The sequence below is a fragment of the Manis pentadactyla genome, chromosome 14 (assembly GCF_030020395.1).
Source record: "Manis pentadactyla isolate mManPen7 chromosome 14, mManPen7.hap1, whole genome shotgun sequence".
Classification (NCBI taxonomy): domain Eukaryota; kingdom Metazoa; phylum Chordata; class Mammalia; order Pholidota; family Manidae; genus Manis; species Manis pentadactyla.
This window is the reverse complement of record NC_080032.1, coordinates 70,108,883-70,131,441: the sequence shown is the minus strand read 5'-3', so window position 1 is coordinate 70,131,441 and position 22,559 is coordinate 70,108,883. Positions and strand designations below refer to the sequence as shown.

The following is a 22,559-nucleotide window of genomic DNA, read 5'->3' as shown; positions in this document are numbered from 1 at the left end:
AGATTACCAAGAGTTTTCATCTTTAATTAGGATGCATTTTAAGAAACATCTGAGTATGAATGGCCTAGATAATTCACATTAAAATAATCATAAACAAACCCCCCAAGTTATCTCCCCACTATTGTACATCTTGGTCAGCATATCATTCACTTTTTGCCTCTTTAAATGATAATGATTGATGTTCTCATTGCACATCACATCCATTGGAGACATCTGGCTGTAACTTCAGCGAAAAGTGCGATTTCAGAATCTATTAGAAGAGAACCTGATTCTGTTAAGTCACGACAATGTCTAAGCATTAGGAAGGTTATTAGTAAAAGAGAGAGAATATGGGTGACTTTGCCTCCCACTGATTTTCTTCTTTCATGAGAGACACTAGGTCTGTCCTGCCACTTTTAATTCACAGCATGGCAGAGTATATAATTTGAAGACATACCCCTTTATACCAGGACTTAATAACTTATAGGCTTGTAGGTGCCTTTTCTTTTTATTATTTAAATTAATTTTCAGTCATTTCTGGGTTTGTTGGAAGAACTCAGGTTGTCATGGAGTGTATTTCTAGCTAATGTAGGCAATAGTAAGCTCGGTTGCCTGTTCGTCCTTCGGGACACTAATGAGGTGCTCCCAGCCCCGGCTGGCTGCGTACAGGGGCTCTTGTCCCCTCCTGCGTCTCCTTGGCTCCTGCCCCGCCTCACTCACACCAGTCTCATGAGCTTGCATGGAGGCAATACAGGGGAGCAGTTAAGATCATGTACTTTGGAGCCAGACTGTTTTGGAGTCCTGCCTCGCTGGATTATTTATTAGTTGAGTGAATTTGAATAAGTCATTTAAAACTTCTCTGTTCTCAGTTTCTGAGCTGGAAACTAAAGATACTGTATCTACCGTATGGGGTATTGTAAAGATTAAGGTAGACAACATATGTAGGATACCTTGCAAAGTAACTCATAATTGGCTCTTAATAAATAGCTGTTTTAAAAATTATCAGAGAAGTTCTTTTCATTCCTTACAGCCGTACTCTGTAACCTCAGTCATTACTTCTTTCTTTTTAGCCTTTGTAACTTCTCATCCTCACTGGCTCCCCCCCTTTCCCTTTTCGTCTGTTATTCCTTCTCCCTTTTGACCTGGACTTTGTCCCTGAATTGCAGTTACTGGCAACTGGCCTTTCTTTTGTCCCCTAGTCAGGAGCCTGCAGCAGCTCTGAAATTGCCCACGAGCCCTTAGCCTCACAAGCCCTGCTCCCCACCCCCATGGCCTTCTCTCTCGTTACTTCCTCCCACGAGGCACGGGAGCAGCGGGCAAGTCCGACCGCCTCTGAGCAGGTTCAGTCCCACCACTGGCCTTTCTCGCACACGGCTCCCTTCTCCTGTCTGCCGGCTCTATACGTATTACTCCTTGGCTGTAAGACTTGGTTTAGCACTTGCTTCTGCCAAGAAATGTGCTCTAACAAACCCCACTCTGGTATAATCACTTTTTAATTAGGTATTTTAAATATATCATCAAAAGAGCTGTAATTGTAAAAACAGCGTAAGTACAGTGCAGAAAACTTGAAAAACAGAGAAAAGGAAACCTATAACCTCACCATCCTAACACGTGTTATCACTGTTTCATTCCTTTCCATCCTTTTCCAAATCTTTTATAAAGATTGTTTTTTAAAATACATATCAATTAGCTAGACAGTGTTCACTGGATGCATACTGTGTGCCCACTGTTAAACCCTTTGGGAGAATGTTGGGAGCAAGACCCTTCTAGATTCTTATAGTCTAGTTTTGAGACAATTATTAAAAATAGTAAGACTTGTCATAATTTAAAAAAAAAATTGAACCCAGCCTATTTGCAATAAGAATTTGAAGCACCTCACAGTAAGAGATTGGGATAAAAAATATATACCCATTCACACACATACACACCAAAGTGGGATAAAAGGGCAAGAACCAAATAATATGGGACTCGAGAAGGCACAGTAAGTCTGAATTACAGATACCTACTGAAACTGAATGAAAACATTAGCTTTGAGCTTCTTAGTAGCCAAGGCAAAAGGGGAAATACTAAGAGTGGTACAGCTGAGGGAAGGAAGAGAAATGTGTGATCCCAGGAAGGCATGGTCTTCACATAGGTAGGTTTATATATTACATTGTCCAGTGCTTGTTTCTCTGTTTCACTGTTGCTTTGTGTGTGTTGCTGTTTTACTGTGTTTGATTTCCCTGTCTAAAGGGAAGCTGCTTGCTCATTCATATACTATCCAGAAGCCCTGTGGTGTTTTGTATATAATGAATAATAAATCACATACATTAGAAATTTGTAATATTTATAAAAGAGGTGGTGGAATAGCCTTGTATTATTCAGCTGTCAGAGCAGAGTCCCTGGGTATCTGTTAATTACAGGAATTTTAATATAAGGTCTGGCAAATTTACGGTAGTATCAACTAAAACAGAGTGAAAAGGGAAGGATTTAGCTCCGTGGCAACAGCTCAAGAATAAGCACATTAATGGCTTAGAACCGAAGCAGACACAGTATTGGCTAAAAAGTCAGCTGCTCCCATGCTGTGTAGGATGACTTCATCGGCACCTCAACAGTGAGAGATGGCGGCACTGCTGGTTGGAACTGAGGACCATGGGAATTCAGCGTCCATGGTCCTGCGACCGTGTTACGGGGAACTAAGAGGGTGCTGTCAGACAGTCACTCCTGGACAGCAGGGGAGGGATAAAAGTGCCCTTGGCCCTCATGAAAGTGACCTGCTAAGCCTGATTCGCAGTGTACACATGGATAAACTCAGCACGTAAAACGGAGCCACGTTATGACACACAGAAAAGCCTCCTAAAGAAAAGTAGGGGAACTACAGGAAGATTGGTTCTATGCATCAGCATTTGAGAAGTAGCCTGATGTGGCATCTTTTTATGTTGTGATGTGATACTGTGATTCCCTGTCCCACTTCCCTGCTTCTCAAGCTAGTTATGTATGTCACATTTGTTTGCAACGAAAAAATATGTGAAATTTTAATATGTTTTATCTTGTACACTTAATATATAATATGTGTCATTTATATCTCAAAACTAGAAAAAACTTGGTATCTCTTACATAACAGAAAAGTTGAGGTGGCAGACAACATTAGCTAAAATCTTAGGATATTGAATGTTATTATCTTCATATTATTTTGTATTTCTGAAATTGTCTACACTGAATAAATAGAACTGGAATCACAATGTAAGATTTATACTCAGGGATAAATATTAAAATAATACATAATGTAAAAAATACATAGTGAAAAGTACTGAGTAAGAGGCCACTTGTGTTAGGAACAAATTGCTTATTAGCACACTTGGGCCTACATTGTCCTCTATGTAAATAATGAGGAAATTTTCCTCTCCTACCTCCTTAAAAGAATGTTGAAAGGAAAAATATGTAAATCAGAGAGATTTGCTCTGAGTTGTTAGATGAAAGACGTTACTAAGTAAGTGGAAACAAGATTTCACTGCTGAGCAAAGTTGTCGTTAGTCACTCTTGTTGACTTTGCCTCACACAGAGAAAGCAAAGGCCTCCAACGGGTGTGTCCTGGTGCACTGCCTGGCCGGGATCTCTCGCTCGGCCACCATCGCTATCGCCTACATCATGAAGAGGATGGATATGTCCCTGGATGAAGCTTACAGGTGAGGACAGAACCTACCTGTCTTGTGTGACTGGTTTTTCATTTGACCTGAAACATGAAGAGCTGTGAGGGTGGGTAACCAAATTAAAGCAGATCATGATTCTTTCAGTGAGACTCTACTGGTGACTGGATTTTTAAATGTTTTTTTAAAGACTGGAGAAGAATACATTTTTGTATTTCATAAGTTAGCATTAATTCTATTCTAACATGTGTCCGATTCATCCTCGCCAACTTTTTAAGTTGAAGGAACAACAAATCCAAACAGAGACCTCTGTCCTGTTATGTGAGTTTCTTTCCTTCACTGGAGAAGTATCGTGTGTTCTGATTCACATATGATGAAAACAGTTCCAGGACAAAACTGATGACAGAATTCCTACTCGGCCTAAAACATGGTACCTCTTTCACTGTGAGGAAAAACCTAATCAACGAAGTAATTGTCAAACCCCAGTCACTGAGTAAAGTTTCCTACACTCTAGAGTTGCCCAGATTTTGCAGGGTTATCAGTTTGACTGGGTTGTCCACACCTCCCCTGCTCTTCAAAGCAGGAGGCAGGCAAGGGAGGGACAGCAGCCCCCAGACTGGGTCTGTCTGAGTGACTGGCGAGTCTGAGTGGTCCTGTCTTGTTGCATAGAGGTGGTAGTTTTCATGGGATATGGAGCAGGCCTGTTGTAACAATTGGACTGTTTCTCAAATTGGAAAATTTGGAAAAAAGAATGGTCTGTCTGAACAGCTTCGAGCTGGGGGAAGGTGGGCCCTGCTTGCCTGCGTCAGGTCCCCTGGCCCCCCACTCAGGCTCCTCTCTCCGAGAGTCCCCCTGCGCCTCGTATAAACCAGCCTGATGATGAGGACCCTCCGTTTACACTTAAGAGTTGAGCCAGTTTCTCTGGCTTTGTTAATTTGCTGTAGGTTACTCGATATCCAAGGAGTTTCTCATTTTTCCCTTTCCTTACTCAAATACAGATTTCAGTGTAATTTGACTCCTGCATCTTCTGAGAATATCCAAAGGGTCAGGCCATTAAAGAATTATCTCCTATCTCTAAGAGTCCTTGTTTGGCCGTGAAACATAAAAGCTACTTAGTATTAGTTTTGATCACTTGATGGATCCTGTGGTTACAAAAATGGACCCAGACGTTTTGACGTGGTTTTGAATCCCAGCAGCGTCATTCAGTGGCTGTGTGATTTTGGGCAAGTCAGGTGAGGACTTTGTGTGCCTCTAAGATCGGGTAATTAAACCCACCTGACATGGAGGAGCTTGGAGGCCTGACCGAGGTAGCACCCTGTTCAGCGCGGCAGTGTAGCGCCACCTCGTAGCTGACTGTGCTGCCACGTTGAATACAAAGAGAAGGAACTCGGACGTGAGTGCTTTGATGCTCTGGCCATCTGATATTCTCCATTTTGGCCATTAATTTAAAATGTGAAATGTCTTGAGGAAGTGACTGGGGGCTTCGAGAAGATGTGATATCGGAAACCTGAAGCTGGAGAGTGGCTGCCGCCCTGTGCGTGTCACGGTAGCTCCGGGAGGGGCGGGGGTGTCCCTGGTGGTGAGAGAACCATCTCTGATCAGCTGCTGAACTGTTAAACCAGTCACCTTCCACAGGGATTTGGGAGGGGGAGGGTCTGACAGTTTCCTGTCTCGCTGATTCCTTTAATATTCTAGCTTAGTAATATTCTTAAGTGTAGTTGTAAAATTCAAGGTTTGTCTGGTTTTCCTCTCTTCATAGATTTGTGAAAGAAAAAAGACCTACTATATCTCCAAACTTCAATTTTCTGGGCCAACTCCTGGACTATGAGAAAAAGATTAAGAACCAGACTGGAGCTTCAGGGCCAAAGAGCAAACTCAAGCTGCTGCACCTGGAGAAGCCGAACGCCCCTGCCCCCGCGGCCTCGGAGGGTGGACAGAAAAGCGAGACGCCCCTCAGTCCACCCTGCGCCAAGTCTCCTACCTCAGAGGCGGCAGGGCAAAGGCCGGTGCGTCCTGCCGGCGTGCCCGGCGTGCAGCCCCCGCTGCCGGGGGACAGCCCGCTGGAGCAGGCGCTCAACGGGCTCCACGTGTCCGTGGACAGGCTGCAGGACAGCACTAAGCTCAAGCGTTCCTTCTCTCTGGACATCAAATCCGTTTCGTGCTCGGCCAGTGTGGCGGCGTCCGCGCCAGAAGACGCCCTGGAGCACTACAGACCTTCCTCGACTCTGGACGGGACCAGCAAGCCCTGCCAGTTCTCTCCCGTGGAGGAAGTCTCGGAGCAGACCCCAGAGAGCAGCCCAGATAAGGAGGAAGCCGGCATGCCCAAGAAGCCCCCGACCACCAGGCCTTCAGATGGCCAGAGCAAGCGATGCCATCCCGTGAGGACCAGCAGCAGCGGAGCCGCCCCGCGGTCCCTCTTAGCACCGCTGCATCGGAGCGGGAGCGTGGAGGACAACTACCACACCAACTTCCTCTTCGGCCTCTCCACCAGCCAGCAGCACCTGGCCAAGTCTGCTGCCGGCCTGGGCCTCAAGGGCTGGCATTCAGATATCTTGGCTCCCCAGACCTCCACCCCTTCCCTGACCAGTAGTTGGTATTTTGCCACGGAGCCTTCTCACTTCTACTCTGCCTCGGCCATCTACGGGGGCAGCGCCGGCTACTCTGCCTACAGCTGCAGCCAGCTGCCCACCTGCAGCGACCAAGCGTATTCTGTGCGCAGGCGGCAGAAGCCCAGGGACAGAGCCGACTCCCGGCGCAGCTGGCATGAAGAGAGCCCCTTTGAAAAGCAGTTTAAACGCAGAAGCTGCCAGATGGAATTCGGAGAGAGCATCATGTCAGAGAACAGGTCACGGGAAGAACTGGGGAAAGTGGGCAGCCAGTCTAGCTTTTCAGGCAGCATGGAAATCATTGAGGTCTCCTGAGAAGAAAGACACTTGTGACTTCTGGTGACAGTTTTCTTCTTGTTCACAAAAAATATTCCCTGTAAATCTGAAATATATATATGTACATACATATATATTTTTGGAAAACAGAGCTATGGTGTCAACACAGTTCTCTCAACATCTGCATTTGAGGGATGAGCTAACGTGTCTCAACAAAAGTGGAAGGGCAGATGCTTGGTTTCCCTGAGACAGAGGACACAGTTCCGGGCAATGAACTGCAGGTCCTGTTTTTACTTAGTCAAGTTTTATCAGGTATGAGAGGACAAGATACCCTGCCATTTCCCTGTGCTACCAAGAGATCTCCAGTACGAGTCTCTGTCCAGCCCTTCCACAGTGCACCTTAGCGCTGAGACTGAGCCAGGTGGGTCGGGTGGGGAGACCCTATTGGGGACAGAACCTAATGGTAAATCCAAGAGAAATGATCACCTCCAAAGCTGATTCGCAAATCCAAGCTCACCTGGCAGCCGAGTGATGCGAGCATCATTCTGCTGGACAGACCATTAGGGGCCTTGCCAAGATCTACTTTAGAGCAAACCAGTACCTCAGACAGCAGGTGGGGGCTTTCTCCACTGCCCCGGCCAGGAGCCCGCGTTCTAGGCGTTGTGAGTAGGTAGGTAGCTAGTCATACTTCTCAGACCAGTTCAGACTGTCTATGTCCGTGCACCGATTTCCCACTGGACCTAGATGGAGGTTATTAACTTTTCCTTTTTTTTCTTCTCAGCTGTATGAAGAAAGAGGGGAAACCATCTAGGATTCCATTTAACAGCCAGGAATCTGGCAGCTAATAATGATTTAAGCTAAGGTTGGGAGGCTAAACAAATCTACCTCCCGCTTTATAAATCAAACAATTGTTCAGAATGGGATTGTTAATCCTTTAAATAAAGATTGACTTGGTTTAAAGCCAGATGTGGATTTATTTGGGTTGGTAGAGCAGCAGCACCTCCAAGTTCTCTGCCAAAGTAGATGTTTTCCATCTTGGCTTCATTGCACAGATACATTTTGTAAAAATGTAACTATAAGGTAGACTTTTAAAGGGAGAACCAAAGGGGGAGAAACTGAAGAGACTGAAGGAGGTAAAACCCCCAAGGAGAGGCCGAAACTCTTATTTCCTCAGTGGCTTTTTTCCTCCTGGTGTGTGGCGAGGGTGTTATTTCTCTAATTTCCTTAGACTTTCAGATTTACTAAGAGGGCTGAGAGGCTAGTAAGCAAGGACTGTTTAGAATAAAACAGTATAGGAAGGCGGGAAGAAGGTGGTTGAGTGCTGTTCCGTTGTGAGCAGCCTGAAAAGCCCCAGCCAGGTTGGCCTCAGAAAGCATCCCCAGCATTGATTTTCTTAGTAGAAGGGACAGACCAGAACGGTGGGGACCGCGGTGGTCTCTCAGCCCCTGACCTGCAATCACTGTGTGGAGTTGTCCCGGCAGCTGAAGATAGGAAACGGTTAGAGCAGCCCACGCGGACAGGACTGGTCTGGTTTCACGACCCGCTGGAGTTCTGTCAGCTCAGGGCGGTCCTCTTTGGAAGCCTTAATTCACGTCAGCAGCCTTTTAGGGGGTGGGGTGGGGGGTTGTCGTTCTTTACATGTAGCTAGATGCTGACTCACATCTCAGGTTTTTCTGTGTTTCCTATGGTGACTGCTAAAACCAGCATAGAACGGCGTGACTCAAAACCGACTCGCTCATGACAAGTATGAGCTTCACATAACATGACTGGTTGTGCACAAATGATGTGCTGTGATATGGGTGTAAAATGAAGGCAGGTTAGCGTAAACCACAGAGGGAGTGCACTGTTACCATATTGAAAAAGTTCTGTTAACCGATCTTAGTTTTTCTATATAGATTTAAATTTTGGATATAATCCAACATTAAGGTTTCACAGCAGTTTGTGAGGTGTTAAGTGTACACACACCCAATGGGTAACAGCTCCTGCTTCCAGAGTCCGGTCCCAACTGTCTAACCTACAAAATGAGAGCAGGGGCTCCAGGGCTCTGTATGTTTCAGGAGGTTGGGGCCTTGGTTTTAAGGAGATCTCTGGGCAGAAATCTGCCTTCCACCATTTGGGGTTTCTCTTGGCCCATGGTCCCCTTCCTTCTTTTGACTGTGACGTAGTCATTCACTACAACCTTCAGTGCTTGATCGCTAATGTCCAATAATCAGTGCTTGGAATCCAGAGGAGCCTGCAGAAGTTGCAGCTGCCGAGGTGGGCCTGGAGCTGCCTGGGCATCGGCAGATGGGGCGGCGGCTGGCCCTCCTCGGCATGTGGTCCAGGGGGAGCCCTGCGGTCTGCTGGGATGATACAGAATGGTGATGTTAAAGAGCAAGACTAAACTGCTAGGTGAGAAATGCTGGAGAATGGTTTAGGAAATTGTAAAGTTAGGTGGTAAGACTGTGTAAATGTTTAATATGAATATAGTGCTCTTGTGGAGTAAGGCAAGCTGTTGAATGGTTAAATTGTGCATTTCTCATTTTGATGTGTCATGTATGTTAATATGATAATAAAACTGGTACCTGTTTATACATAAATATGAGAAAGGACTTCTGTTTGCAGCGATAAACCTGGGGGACCAGCAATGTCCAGGTAGCCAAAGGAGGTGGTAGTTGAACGTGTCCTGCTCTTCTCACATCCCAGAGGACTTAGCTCAGAATTAAGTGGTGAGGCCATCAGATTTATTTTGTGCTCTGTCATTCACAGCACTGGATCGTTGACAGTTGAGTGTTAGCCTTTGCTCCTTAATATGTCTGCCAGCTGCACACTCCAGTGTAGACACCGCGGGCACTTGCAAATTTCTGCTGACTGAGGCAAGAATAAGTACAGGGTAGGAGGAGAAGAGACCTGATACAAAGTCATGGTACATTTTAATGTAATGTGTAAGTGGTTTTATAATAATTCTTGTAGAAGAAACTGAGGAGACTAGAAGACCTGTTCCCCATCTCTGCCATTTCATCTTCGTGGCCTCCTTGCTTATAAATGACACCGGACGTGATGATTTGAGACTAGAAGCTGTCTCATGAACTTGTCAATAAAGAATCATGCAGTAAAGAATTTACCTTCAGTGCAGATGGAATAATAATGAGGAGAATCATAGGTGATGTCATTTAAATTGGTTGTGAAAGACTTCTGTGTTCAAGTTAAATCTAAGAAAATTTAAAAGCAAGAAGGATTGGATGGATGAGCAACCACCAGAAGAGCTGCCTTGGCCAAGACCTTGCAAAAAACGGAGGTGGACACGGGACACAAGAGTAAAGGGTTCAAGGGAGCGCGGGATGAACCCGCCCCGGGGGCTGGGGGAGGAGGCGCTGCGAGGAGAGGCTTGGGCGCGAAGGCGCGGCGCTGGGGAAGGCCTACAGGACAGGCCGGTTCCTATTTAAACTCGGACAGATTTGGGGCCCTCGGAGAGCAGCCTGAGCAGGCTGGCGCTGGAGAGCTGGTTTGGGTCTGAGGACAGTGAGACGCGGCCTTGGGCTACGGGGACATAAGGAAGGTGCAGATGGGAAGAGTAGGGCTTACACATGGCCTGGTTGACAAAACCTTTTGACCCTCAAAACCTTCACCGTCATTTTATTTTAAATACTTCTGTCTGGTTTGGTTTCTCTGACATTAAGCAGAAATGTTTTAGGTCGAGTAAACAATTTGTCTAGGTGCTTTCCTCTGAATATTACTCTTCTGCAGCTATAAATGGAAGAGGGAAGAAAGTTATTCCTAGCATTCTGTGGGACCCATTCATCCTTATACAGCATAATTATATTTGGTTATAGCTTGAAAGTGTTGCGAAATCAACTGAAAAATTACAGTGCCATCATGGAAGATGTTTACAAGTCAATCATCGTTGCCGTTTATGTGCACAGACATCAAACTGGGTTTATGTGAAAACATAAGTTTCATTCCTTTGGTTCTAGCTGAAACCCTAGAGTCAGTCAGACACGCAGTCCCACAGGAAGTGCACAGTGCGACCTTGCAGGAGCGGCAGTGTCTTAGGCTGGCATGGTAGCTGGGAGAAGGTTAGTTCAGCTGTAGTCGGGGAAATTGTGACTGTTTCAGAAATTTAATTAAAAGTACTTGGTTCATGAAAGTTTTTAGCATCAGTCATGCCTCACTCTAGAATAAAAGGTAGCAGTAGGATATGCCTTGACTGATGAAGACAAACTACGCCATCAGGAAGTCCCACCAGGTCTGTATTGACACTGAGGACCCCAAACAAGCTCCTCAGTGTATTGGACACACACACACCAGCACACCCAGGAGATTCGGGCTAGACTGGTCAGCAACTATGTTGCAAAAAAACTACTGAGTTTTTGGCTTGAAGCATGTGAATAGTTATCTGGTCACCTTCCCCTCTGTGGTTGTGACGTTGAATGGAAGGTACGTGCCTCGTGTGTACACGCAATTCAACGTTAGTATAAACTACCGAACAGCGGCATCTGTGGGGCCCTGCATAGCTCTTAGAGGAAATAAAGTCAGAGCAGGGGAAAGAAAAGCAAAATTCTCCTGTGAGTCAGAAAAATCTGAAACTTAAGAAGTGCAAGAAAAAATTTCATTTTACTCTACCCTTCAATCTTAAGTATCAACTAAACTAAGTAATTTCCTACTGAGTACTATGTATCTGGGTTTAGCTGATAAATCGGGGACAAAATTTTCAACCACTCTAGAATTCTAACATTTGCTCACAGCTCTCATTTCTGAAGATTCCGGGCTTTGCTTTGGGACTTGCTAAAGGAAATGCCGAAGTTAAGTAAGTACTACAAGTCAGCACAGAGAACAAAAGTGGCACATGCAGTTCCCCCAGGGCCGTTAGTTTCTGTAACCTCAGGAATGGCATGTTTGTAAATACCTATATGATGTACCTTTCTCATACGTCAGAGGAAAAAGCACATACCTAGAGAATACTTGTATCAAAACAACAACAGAAAACCTTTCTTGAGTGCACTCCTTTATCTCAGGGTATAGAGTCCTGAAAACCCATTTCACCAAATATTTTCTTAGTGCAGAGAATATAAATGAACTTCCTAAGGATAAAACTTTGAAGGAAACAAAGACATGAAATCTGGAAAATGATTGTAAAGGTTCCCATGAAACCTGCACTATCACAAGCTCTTAACCCCACAATTCATTTACAATTTATTGTACATTTATATGCAGAGAATACAAGGGGTGAAGGCCAGCTTCCAACCGACCTTCCACTTCAACTACAGAAACATGGAGACCAGAATAGGGCATATTTAGCAGTGTTCATAAACATAGATGAGTAGACTGACAGATAAGCAAAACAGGTCCTTGAAATAAGGAAGCCACTGGACACTTGCCTAATATGTCATTAGCAGTAAGAAGGAAAGCTCTCTCCCTTGGGAGCTCAGAATTTAAAGTTACTACCAAAACCTAGGGCCAATGCTCAGAGGCAACAGGTAAACACTCCTCACTGTTGCTAAAGAGTGAAGAATCGCAATCACAGACTTGGAATCTTCGAGCTGGAAGGGGCTTGAGTGCCCACCCAGACCCTCTCACAGTGTAGGGAAGTGGAAACTGAGGCTCAGAGAGATGAAGGATCTGCCAAAGACCAAGGCCGGGAACTTCCAGCCTGGGCTCTTTGACGACCCCAGGCTGCCTCTTGATCCCTGAAGCATCCATAGTGTCACAAAGGTCATCAGGTGCCAATCAACAGAGATCCAGCGTAACTGTTGCTTAAATAGCACAACTCAAGATTCTATGAATCCATCAGAAAACTTAAAATACTCAGGAAGGAAAGGATAGGTAATGCCATGTTAGCAGTCAGGGTTCAATGAGAGGAGAACCAGCAGGAAAGATGTAGAGTAAGGGGTCTGTTAAAGGGACTGACCTTAAGCAATGAGCAGCAGGAGCTGCGGTGAGTCCCCGCCCAGTGGTTTCTTCCCCGGTCAACTGAGGCCCGTACACTGGCTGGAACCCACCTCTGCCTCCCACCAGAAGCCATGCTGGCCTCTCCTCTTCTCTAAGCCTCCATCCTCCCAGCTGCAGATGACATGGAGGAGCAGCTGGTATCATACCTGGCCCTTGACTTTGAAGAGCTGCGGGGCAGAGCGCTGTGCGGCTGCAGGAGCCAGGGGCCCACCCACACCAAACATGTGGTGTGGGAAAATGTGCATGAGCTGCGACCGGGCCCGACCCAGGGCGACTTTCAGGGAATAAGCATGGCTATTGCTTTACTTGCACTTCCAAATGTCCAAACTTCTCTGCAGCCAACCCTAACCAGAAGGAGCAGGGAATTCTGGGAGACACAGTTGAGCGTGGCCAAGTGGACAACCCCGCACCACCAGCACACACCACAGATACTGAGTTCTTTCGGAAGATATGTTTGTCCGTTCTTCTTGGCTTTGATCTAGTAATAAGCAGACTATCTACCTAGGACCCAGGTCTAGGTTAATACCATGTTTTGTCTAACTTCTTTGTAAGAAGACAGAGTTGGAGGGAGAGCTGGCTGGCTGAGGGGGTTTTCATGCCTTTCTGCCTTGTTCACGTCATTAAACTCTGAAATAGCAAGAAAGCTCCATCCTCAGGCTTCATCTGCATCTCGTTTTATTTGTTCTGTGCTCTTATTTGCCAATTGTATCGAGTGCAGTGAGGGTGATGGCGCCTGATCCCTGAACTATTTTTGTAGCTCTGTAGACAACCAGCCTTTCCTTCTTTGAAGCTATGAGCATGTCCCTGTGTTCAGAGCTCAGTTCTGGACACCCCATGAACTCCAAAGACAATGATGGTTATGGCTTAAAAATTCCACTTCTTGTTCTTCTAGGTGAAGGGAATGTGAGTATTGCTTGTGTTATTTTTTTCAGCTTTTCTTCCTGTCTGAAATTTTTTTAAAAGTTAGGAAAAATTAGTCATGAGGGTAGGTGGGACCTTGTCCAGCCATATCAGATATTAAAATGTTTTGTGAAGTTGTAATATTAAAACAGTATGAAAAATGAAAAACAGCATATGAAGAGAAAGACTAATGGATTAGAATATCACCCAGAACCAGCTCCTCAATTGTATGGAAATTAAGTACATGACAGAAGAGGTATTGCACATCTGCGGAGGGCAGATACATCACTTGATGAATGTTCGACCCTCCCTTGCATGACATTTCCTAGAATATCCTTAGGTACTTAATAGGTTTCTTTCTAAGTTACAAAGCATCTTTCTTAATTTATACCCTCTAAAGAGTTGCTCTTGAAATGGATTAAGGCCCCAGTAGGATCCTGCCATCAAAAGGCATCATGACACAAACTTCTTTCACCAACCATGTGGCCCAGGGAAGGTTAAAGGCGTAGCTCCCACTGCTGGCTCCTGACCTCCAGTTCCCCAGGCTTCCTCAGACCACATCATCTCCTCCTGCTGGGTGTCTCTACCCTGCTTTCCTAACGGGGAAGGAAAGACATCAGCTCCCGCGAAGGCAGAAATGGGCGTGGAAGGTCACCCTCCGAAAAAGGTGGGTGCTGCCTTGACCGTCTCTTGGTTCCAACTTGTCTTTCCAGCTCAGAGGGAATGAATGCTCTTAATGTTTTCAGTCCTTAAAAAATCCTAGAAGCTGTTTCTTTCCTGTGTCTGAATTCAAAAAACTTTTTTCCCCACATAGCGTAGAATGTTCATATGTGTTCTATCATCCAGTGTTTTAGGTCCTACATTTTATTCTGGGTTCTAAGAACCTTACAGAATAGTATCTGATTAAAATCCAAGATTAGAATCAGATAGTTTACCTGAGATATGCTAAAAAAAAGTGGGATCAATTTTAACCTTACAAATATACTGAAGGCTGTTTTTGACATTTAAAAACACCCCCTGAAGTTTGGTGGAAACAAGGGCGCTAGGGGAGACCCGAGTCCCAGTGACTTCCCTTTATCCCAGCTCATGGCCTCCGCTTAACTTTGGTCCTACTTCCCACTGCCTTGCTTTTCGTCCCCGGGGCCGTTCATGACGTGGGAACTATTGCACTGAGTACTTCTGTGGCTGCTCAAACTGCCTCCTTTCCTAAACTCCCGCAGAAGTGCAGCAGCATTGTGAGTCTGTTCTCGCCAGAGAAGGGCAGGGACTACACAGCCATTTTTGTGTCCTCAGCACAATGTCTGGCACATCAAAGGGGCTGGACAAATGCCTGCTGAATGGGCGCTCTCTGTGGCCTGCTGTCAAAGCCTGACCCACCCCACACTTGCCAGGCTAATAAAACAAACACTGGTTAAAACCTTGTTACAAAAGGAGTCTTGCCAGTGTTGACGTAATGGCAAGAAACCTGAACTGTGTCCGCATCAAGGAAAGCAGTTATCAGCGGGAGATGATCCCGACGAGGGTGCAGAAGACCTTCAGTTTCCGATGACGACGCACAAGGCCTCTGTGAGCTGGCATGTGACAGAGCGCCGGCATTTCACCCGGGCAGGAGGAGGGGGTTCCAGATAAAGATGTGACACGATGTAAACAGGGTGGGAACAGTAACAACACACAGACCTGGTTAAATCAGTCCTTTATGTTCACAACTCATAACCTGGAGAGCTTAGCGCATTAAATTTCATGAAGGACACAGAGCTTCTTAAAATGTTTCTCCCCTTCTTTCCCTTTTTTCACTCCACAAGCTAGCCTAGACAATACATATTCTCAATTAAAAAAAAAATCTTCACAAAATAAAAATAATTCCAATGCAGAACTTCTGTCACGAATTCCTAATAAATCGAGAGCTCCCGCCTCGGTTGTCTCTGAGAATTAGTTTGGTTCTTCGCATAGGAAAGGCATGGAGGAGAGTGGGGCGCAGCCTCAGTTCAGGCCAGCTGCACCGCGTCGGGTCACCTTCAGGGCGCACCAGACCCCCGGCCAGCTGCCAGCCCTGGTCACCGAGCCTGTGGCTTCGGTTCCCAGTGTCCTTGGCATTTGGGTGGAGCCAGGCTCTGTCCCCATGGCACGGCGGCGCTACGGCCTGAGCTCGCGCTCCGGTTTCATGCTGAAGGGCTCCAGTCTCTCGCCCTCGGGCAGCAGGCTGTTGAGCCGCTCCATCAGGGGCACAGTCTGGTCGATGCCCATCTGGATGCGGCGCAGGATGGCAGACATTTCATTGACTTTCTGGATCTGCTCTGCATATTTGGCATACCTCTTCTGGCGCTCTTGCATGAAGCTAAAGAGAGTTTCTACAGACAGATCCATCTGTACAGGGGGAAAAGAAGTGGAATATATTAAAGCTGGTTGAACCAAGGCATCTAAAGAGGATTGGGTGTCCAGCATGAGGCTCAGAGTCCCAAGGTCAGTTGGAAGCTGACTGGCAGGTTTTAAAAAAGCCCTTCATGAACACAGCTTTTCAACTGCTGCCGCAGAACCATCTTTAGATGGGGACTGAGAAGTGACTGTCTCCGGCTCTGTGAATGTGAGCCACTTTTACTCGGCTGAGCCCCTGGGACTTCTCTCTCCCGACAAGGAAGAATCCCAGGCTGGGAAATGAGACAGCCCAGTGCTTGAATCAGGCTCTGCCGCTTGTGCTGATGCTGTTTACCCTTCTGTCTCAGGGTCTCCACCTGCACAACAGCAGGGAGCCGATGCCCGAGCTACAGGGTTGTTATGAGAATGAGATGACGGAACACTTCCAGCGCAGGACGCGGCGCGGCACACAGGTGCTTCCCCGCGTGTCCCTCAGTCCGGCGCCTCTTCCCCGGAGGCCTGCCACGTGGCGGCCCCTTACTGCAGGGGCAGGGGTGGCTCTCCCAGCCGGTGAGGCTCAGGACCATACCACGGACCACAGGCCTGGAGAGGCAAATTGTGAGGACTCTTCCTCCCCCCTCCCCACCAATTAACCAAGCTTTAGGTTTTGGGCTTCGGTCCCTCTGGGACCCCTTTCCCTTCCCTGGCAAAGTTCTTTGGAGTCCCCCATATGGGTAACAGCAGCGGGAGGGAACCTCCAGCACACTGTGGGCCTGCATCATTTCCTCTGCAGAGAACAAACTACCAAGACTCCCCTTTATATCCCCAAGTTCACCTGCCCCTTCAGTCCTTCTTGTCCACTCCAGGAACAGGCCCCTCCCCAGCCCAGCATCAGGCAAAGTGCTGGCACCCAGTGCCTATGACCACAGAGCCTCTGAAAATGGTGTGACAGGAACAAAACCAAAACAAATACTCACACACATAGCAAACCAAAGTCAGCCCCATGAAAAAAATAACCAGTTCTATTTTTATATTGTGTGCAGTGGGGGAGAGAGAATGGTGAGGAAGGAGCTGTTAGAACTTGGTGCTTATGTTTTCTCAGTGGGTTCTTCCCGCTGTTTTGAAATGCCCTAGGGACAAAAAGACAGCTAGCGGGAGGGGGGCTCAGGGAGAAAAAAACCCATCTGGATGGAAAATTCTAAATAATGTGGAAACAATTTGCACATCAGGGGGTTCTCTGCACCGTTGTTCAGTCATTGGCACTATGAAGGTAGGGAGCCAGTAACTTACAGAGCTCGGGAGAGCCAACCACCAGGCCTTTGCAGGATGGCAGTTCCATCCAGCACCTAGGAATACGCCACCGTCTCAGAGACAGCGGGGGCTATGGGGGCCACTTGGAATCCTCACAAGAACCAGCACAGCTCACTGAACCTCCTGCCCCAGAACTCAGGAATTGCTTGGGTTGTCACATTTCGCCTGGCAGGGACACGCCCCAACTCTACCAGAGTAGGCAGACACCTAGTTTATCTACCTCGGCCTCCAAGGCTCTAATTTCTCATGGCTCTGGCCTCTGGCAATCATGCATTCCCACCCCACCTCCCCCAGTTTAAATGGTGGCATTTGTTCCAGTGACATGTGCTTCCCTCCACACTGCCACACCCAGCTGGGGCCCCTGTTTACGGCACCCAGAGCTTATATCCAAAGCCACTTTGTGTCTAGTGCTTAGATGAGCACATGTAATTCAAGCATGCTGGTCATAGATGCTTACAGTGTATCTTTCAAGAGTCAGCTCCATGACAGTCCATGGAAGAAAGAAACCCCAGAAAAGGAAACATGAGGTTGACTGACCTCTAAGGTCCCACGGTGACAGAACCAAAACTAGAACCCAGATCTCCCCAGTCTAGCATCTTCCTTCTACCCATATTTCCTAAGGGAGATGAGATGGCCCATGAGATCTTAGTTGGTACCTGGCATGGGATTAAAGAACACTGAATCACATGATGAAGAAGCTACCATCTTTTAAATCTTTTCCCATTCTTTCTGACTGCTGCAAGGAAAGTCTTAATTTGGTGCAAGTAAGACTTTGATACCTGGAAAAGTGTAATAAAACTAGTGAGTGAAGCCTATTTCCCATGTCCCCGCCCTTTGCTCTCTCAAATGAAGCACCACTGTTCCAGATCCCTAATCCCTACCCCCATTTTATATATATCCATGCACCCCAGGCACAGACTTACTCTAGCACACCTTCCATAATTTTAGGCAGTAAAACAGTATCTAATACAATCCTGGATCTTACCACTTTGACAGTCTGGAACATATCCTTATTCACCTTTTCTGTATCTACTTCTTGGCATAAAGATTCCAACAAGGAAGCATTTATGTGATATACACAGTCAGGAGACAGTTATTGACATTTACTGTCATATGTTGTGTGCCAGGACAGGTCCTAGAGATACAGACATTGAGAACACAACTACTTACACCCCCACTTTTCTTCTCCACTGTCTTACACCCCCACTTTTCTTCTCCACTGTCTTTGTTAACATGACTTTTCAATTCCAGAAAACTCATGAAAACACATGTTGCAAATAACTTTGTTTCAGGAACTTCCAAAAAAATAAAACGTTTAAATGAAAAACTATTAGATTTTCCTAAAGACAGAAAATGACTCTTTAGTCTCTGCAAATCTTGACCCCAAACCCTTGCCTTTGACCACATGACTAAGTCCTAGTCAGTGGAGTGTATATGTAGAAGTCTCTCATGGCAGCTCTGGCCATCTTCCTCAGAAGCTGGCTGTCATGCACTCTGCTGCACCTCTTCTTGGTCCCTTCCTTCTCTTAGCTGCTGCTGGAATGTGGATGCAGTCCCCCTCGACCACGAGAATAACTACAGCCATGCCCTTGGGTTGGCAGAGCAGTGAGCTAGAAGTCTGGGTTCATGAGGACTTCACAGATGGGAGCAGTCCTAGGCCTGGAAGACTTGTTTCCCAGGTATTTGACTTGTTTCAAATATCTGATATGGATGGTGCAGCCTATTGGCCCACCTGGTTAATCTAGTGGCAGAATCAGATCCAAAGTATTAGCAAATCAAATCAGGCAATATACAAAAACCATAATGCATTGTAACCAAGAGGTTTATCTCAAGGATCCAAGCTTTTCAGCATCTGAAAATCAAAGTAATTTGTCATTTCAACAGAATAAAGGTTAAAAATCATATAATACAGCAAGCGCAGAAAAAGCATTTCACAAATTCAATTATGAAAAACATCAGCAAAGGTGGAACAGAAAGCAACTGTCCCAATCTGATAAAGGGAATCTATGAAAAACCTATAGCTAACATCATAGTTAGTGGTAAAAGACACTTTTCTCTCTAAGATCAAGAACAAGGCTAGAATGGCAAACTTTCACTTCTATTCAGCACAGTACTAGAGGTCCTAGCCAATGCAATAAGTTTATAAAAAGAAACAAAAGGCACAGCAACTGGAAAGGAATAAATAAAAGGGCGTTTATCTGCAAATTACATGATAGTGTGCCTAGGAAATCTTAAAAGAATCTACCCAAAACTAAGAAGTGAGTTTATCAAGGTTGCCAGATACATGGTCAATATACAAAAATCAACTGTACTTCTATATATTTACAATGAGGAACTGGATGATGGAATAAAAAAAAATACTATTTACAATCACAACAACATGAAATACTTGGGGAAAAATTTCAATAAAATATGTACAAGTCCTATATACTGATCCTACAAAACCATGCTGTGAAAAATTAAAGGAGATCCCCCAAATTGGAGAAGTACAGCATGTTCATAGATTGGAAGATTCAGTATCAATACGATGTCAATTCCTGCCAAATCGATTTCTAGATTCAATTGCAAACTGAATCAAAATTCTAGAAGGCATTTTTTGTAGGGATTTGATGAGCTGTTTCTAAGTACACAAAATGACCAACAGAATTTTGAAAAAGAACAAAGTTTCAAGACTTACTAAGTACTTGATTTCATGACTTACTATAAAGCTACAGTCATCATGATAGTGTGGTATTGGTACATAGACATACAGATCAATGAAACTAAACAGAGAGAGGAGCATAGAAATAGATATCTAAACATACATGGTTGACTTATTTTTTTAAAAAAGTCTCCAAGGTAATTCAATGGGGAAAGAAAAGTTTTTCAAGTTCGGGCTAGAACAACTAGATATCTATATGGGAAAAAAAAATCAACAGCCCTGGACTCCTATACCTTACCCCACACATAAAAACATACAATGGATCACAGACTTAAGCACAGAAACGAAAACATAAAACTTCTAAAAGAAAACACAGGAGAAAAACCTTTGCTATCTTGGAGTAGGCAAATATTTCTTAGGTCCAAAAAGCACTAACCATTAAAGAAAAAAAATGGTTAAATTGGTCTCCACCAAAATGTAAAACTTCTCTTCAAAAAACACCATTAAGAAAATGAAAAGGCAAGCTAGAAACTAAGAGAAAATATTCACAATGCATATATCTGATAATAGACTTGTATCTAGAATACATAAAGAACTCTCAACTGAATATTAAGAAGAATTTCCAGATTTGGGATTTTTTCAGAAGATGCCCTGGGGCTTTTATCTCACTAAAACATGAATTAAGTTTATAAGGGAAAAAAACCAACTTTTAAAATGTTTAAAAAAGAATTAAAAGCCCTTTCAGGAAAGTGAGCCTCCAACTAATCAGCTGGACATCAACTGAGTTTATTAAGAAGAAAAGCAGGGGAGAGAGGGCCAGTGAAGAGTCCTGTAGGAGACTATCTGGAAACGAGATATGGCTCTCTTGGGACAAGGGGAAACAAGGAATGGAAGATTAAACCTGGACTGAAGATTGTACCTATGGGTACCACAGATCAGGAAAGAAAAGAGTATCTAGGTATTACCCAGCCAGTTGTCTCAACGGAGCTCTCTTGCTGGGCGCCCTGACACAGTGTGGGAGGGAAAGAACTGGCCGGCTCTCCAGTCACTCGGAGGACTCCGGAGGACTCCAGCTCACTCCATGACGAACCTGAATCCGTCCTTCATTTCTAGGTGTAGTTACTGCTGCCTAATGAAAAGCAGCTATTCATGACACCAATGCCCACTGAGACTGCACGCCTAACCTCAAGAGGGACCTGTTTCTGGAAGCTCCCATCCTGACTGAGCCGGAGAGGCAGAATAGGACTCAGTTGCCATTAGACCCCTTGGCTGATGTTCATCTCTGGTGTGAGCTAACCAACCAGATCCTGCAAATGACCTATTTAGACATCTGAAAGCATTCCTGAGTGTGAGCTGAGTGACATTCTCAGAAGGGGAAGGGCTTCGAAGGACAACAAAATAAACAAAGAATTAATGTGAGGATGAGTAACAATTCCAGTTTTACAACCAACTATACATATATATAGCTTCTCCATGAAGACAGTATTGTCAGAACTGGGTCAAAATCTTGGTTCTGCACATGACCGATTACTTTTGTGGCTACTTAACCTCTTTGGTCCTCAGCTTCTTTGTCCTTAAATTGAGGACTGTGGTAGTAACTACCTCACAGGGTCGATGAGAGGGGCAATGAGGTAACATGTACCAAACACCTATGATGGGCCCCTAGAAAAACAGAGCTCTGGAGATTATATCATATATGTGAACTGAAAGAGAAACTATGTTTAGAAACCTCCTTTACAGGAAGAATGGAAAAGCAAGGTAAGAAATGTAGTAGAGGCAGAAAGAATGATGGCATTTTAAGGTATCCGAACAGACACAATACAGCTTTGTAATAAAGGCAGGGGGAGCTTATTGTGCCTCATTGCTGCTCCATGAACCAGCTTCAGGGCTTGTTACACAATCACTCAGAGGACAATTTACCATTGTGTTTTTTGCTGACATGTTTTATCTTCACTCTGAACTTCTGCTACTGAAAATCTCACCACAGAGTCACATTACTCATCCCAAAGTTCCCTGACAGAAACCTTTCACACTATGTAAGAACTGAAATCATTATTTACCTACAAGTCCTTCCATGTATTTTTGATTTGTATGTTCAGCAATGAGAAAGAATAACTATTGCCATTGTTTGTGTGCTATTACCCAACATCGTAACATGAAAATATATGTGTGTACATATATGTATATATTTTTCAAAAAATTTTTTAAAGCAATTGTATTAATAAACACTGTATTTACAGTAGGGTCTCTGTTTTCCATGCAATTTTTCAAATATGTGTAGAAAACATGACATTTTTATAGTAATTTGTGTACAGTGATTCATATTCGATATGCAGACTATCCATAAATTAAATTTAATATAAATATTTGACATCTTACTTTCTATTTGTCACTAGGCTTTCAATTTGAACACTACCTTACTTCTGCTTCTAACTATATTGTTTGGGAATTTGCCTTTTTCCTTCTGAAGTAATAAATGCTGTTCACTCATGCTTTGCCTCAAAATGGGAGTGATACAGTAATAAAAATGAGACTCTATGTATAATTTGAAAAAAAAATTTTGAAAGCAAGCAGAAGAGCTTTAATAGACAATATCTTCTCCAACAAGAGTACATTGCTTCCAAAATTTTGTTACATAAAATTTCCTGGTAAAATAAGCTTCATGCTGGTTTGGGACAGCTGTATCATGCTATGGAAGATGTCTACATACTTGATGTGATTTCCCTTTTCAAAGTAAAGGTAATCTTTTCAAAGTAGTGATACACACTACAAGGGCCTAGAGTTTTAAGTTAGAAAAGATACATGATACAACAATAAGAGCTTCATAAAGACATTGCACATCTTCTAAATTCTAAAGCCTTAAGTTGTAGACAGGTGCAAGATGGTCAAAAGCATGTTTAATAACTCTTTCATGGGCCAAAAGAAAAATGAGCAGGTAAA

The 22,559-nt window shown here is 44.7% G+C and overlaps 2 protein-coding genes across 6 annotated transcripts in view; one reads left to right on the top strand and one right to left on the bottom strand.

The window, feature by feature from the left end:
- Nucleotides 1–9,075, top strand: part of DUSP16 (dual specificity phosphatase 16) — a 94,162-nt gene extending 85,087 nt beyond the window's left edge. For all 3 annotated transcript variants that reach the window (XM_057491671.1, XM_036909577.2, XM_057491672.1), the window contains 2 exons: nucleotides 3,521–3,644; nucleotides 5,365–9,075. In XM_057491671.1, coding sequence (XP_057347654.1) covers nucleotides 3,521–3,644; nucleotides 5,365–6,526 — 1,286 coding nt within the window. In that variant the 3' untranslated portion in view covers nucleotides 6,527–9,075. The remainder of the gene's footprint in view (nucleotides 1–3,520; nucleotides 3,645–5,364) is intronic.
- Nucleotides 9,076–14,991: 5,916 nt separating this feature from the next.
- BORCS5 (BLOC-1 related complex subunit 5) overlaps nucleotides 14,992–22,559 on the bottom strand; it is an 85,534-nt gene continuing 77,966 nt past the window's right edge. For all 3 annotated transcript variants that reach the window (XM_036909670.2, XM_036909649.2, XM_057491674.1), the window contains one exon: nucleotides 14,992–15,679. In XM_036909670.2, coding sequence (XP_036765565.1) covers nucleotides 15,449–15,679 — 231 coding nt within the window. In that variant the 3' untranslated portion in view covers nucleotides 14,992–15,448. The remainder of the gene's footprint in view (nucleotides 15,680–22,559) is intronic.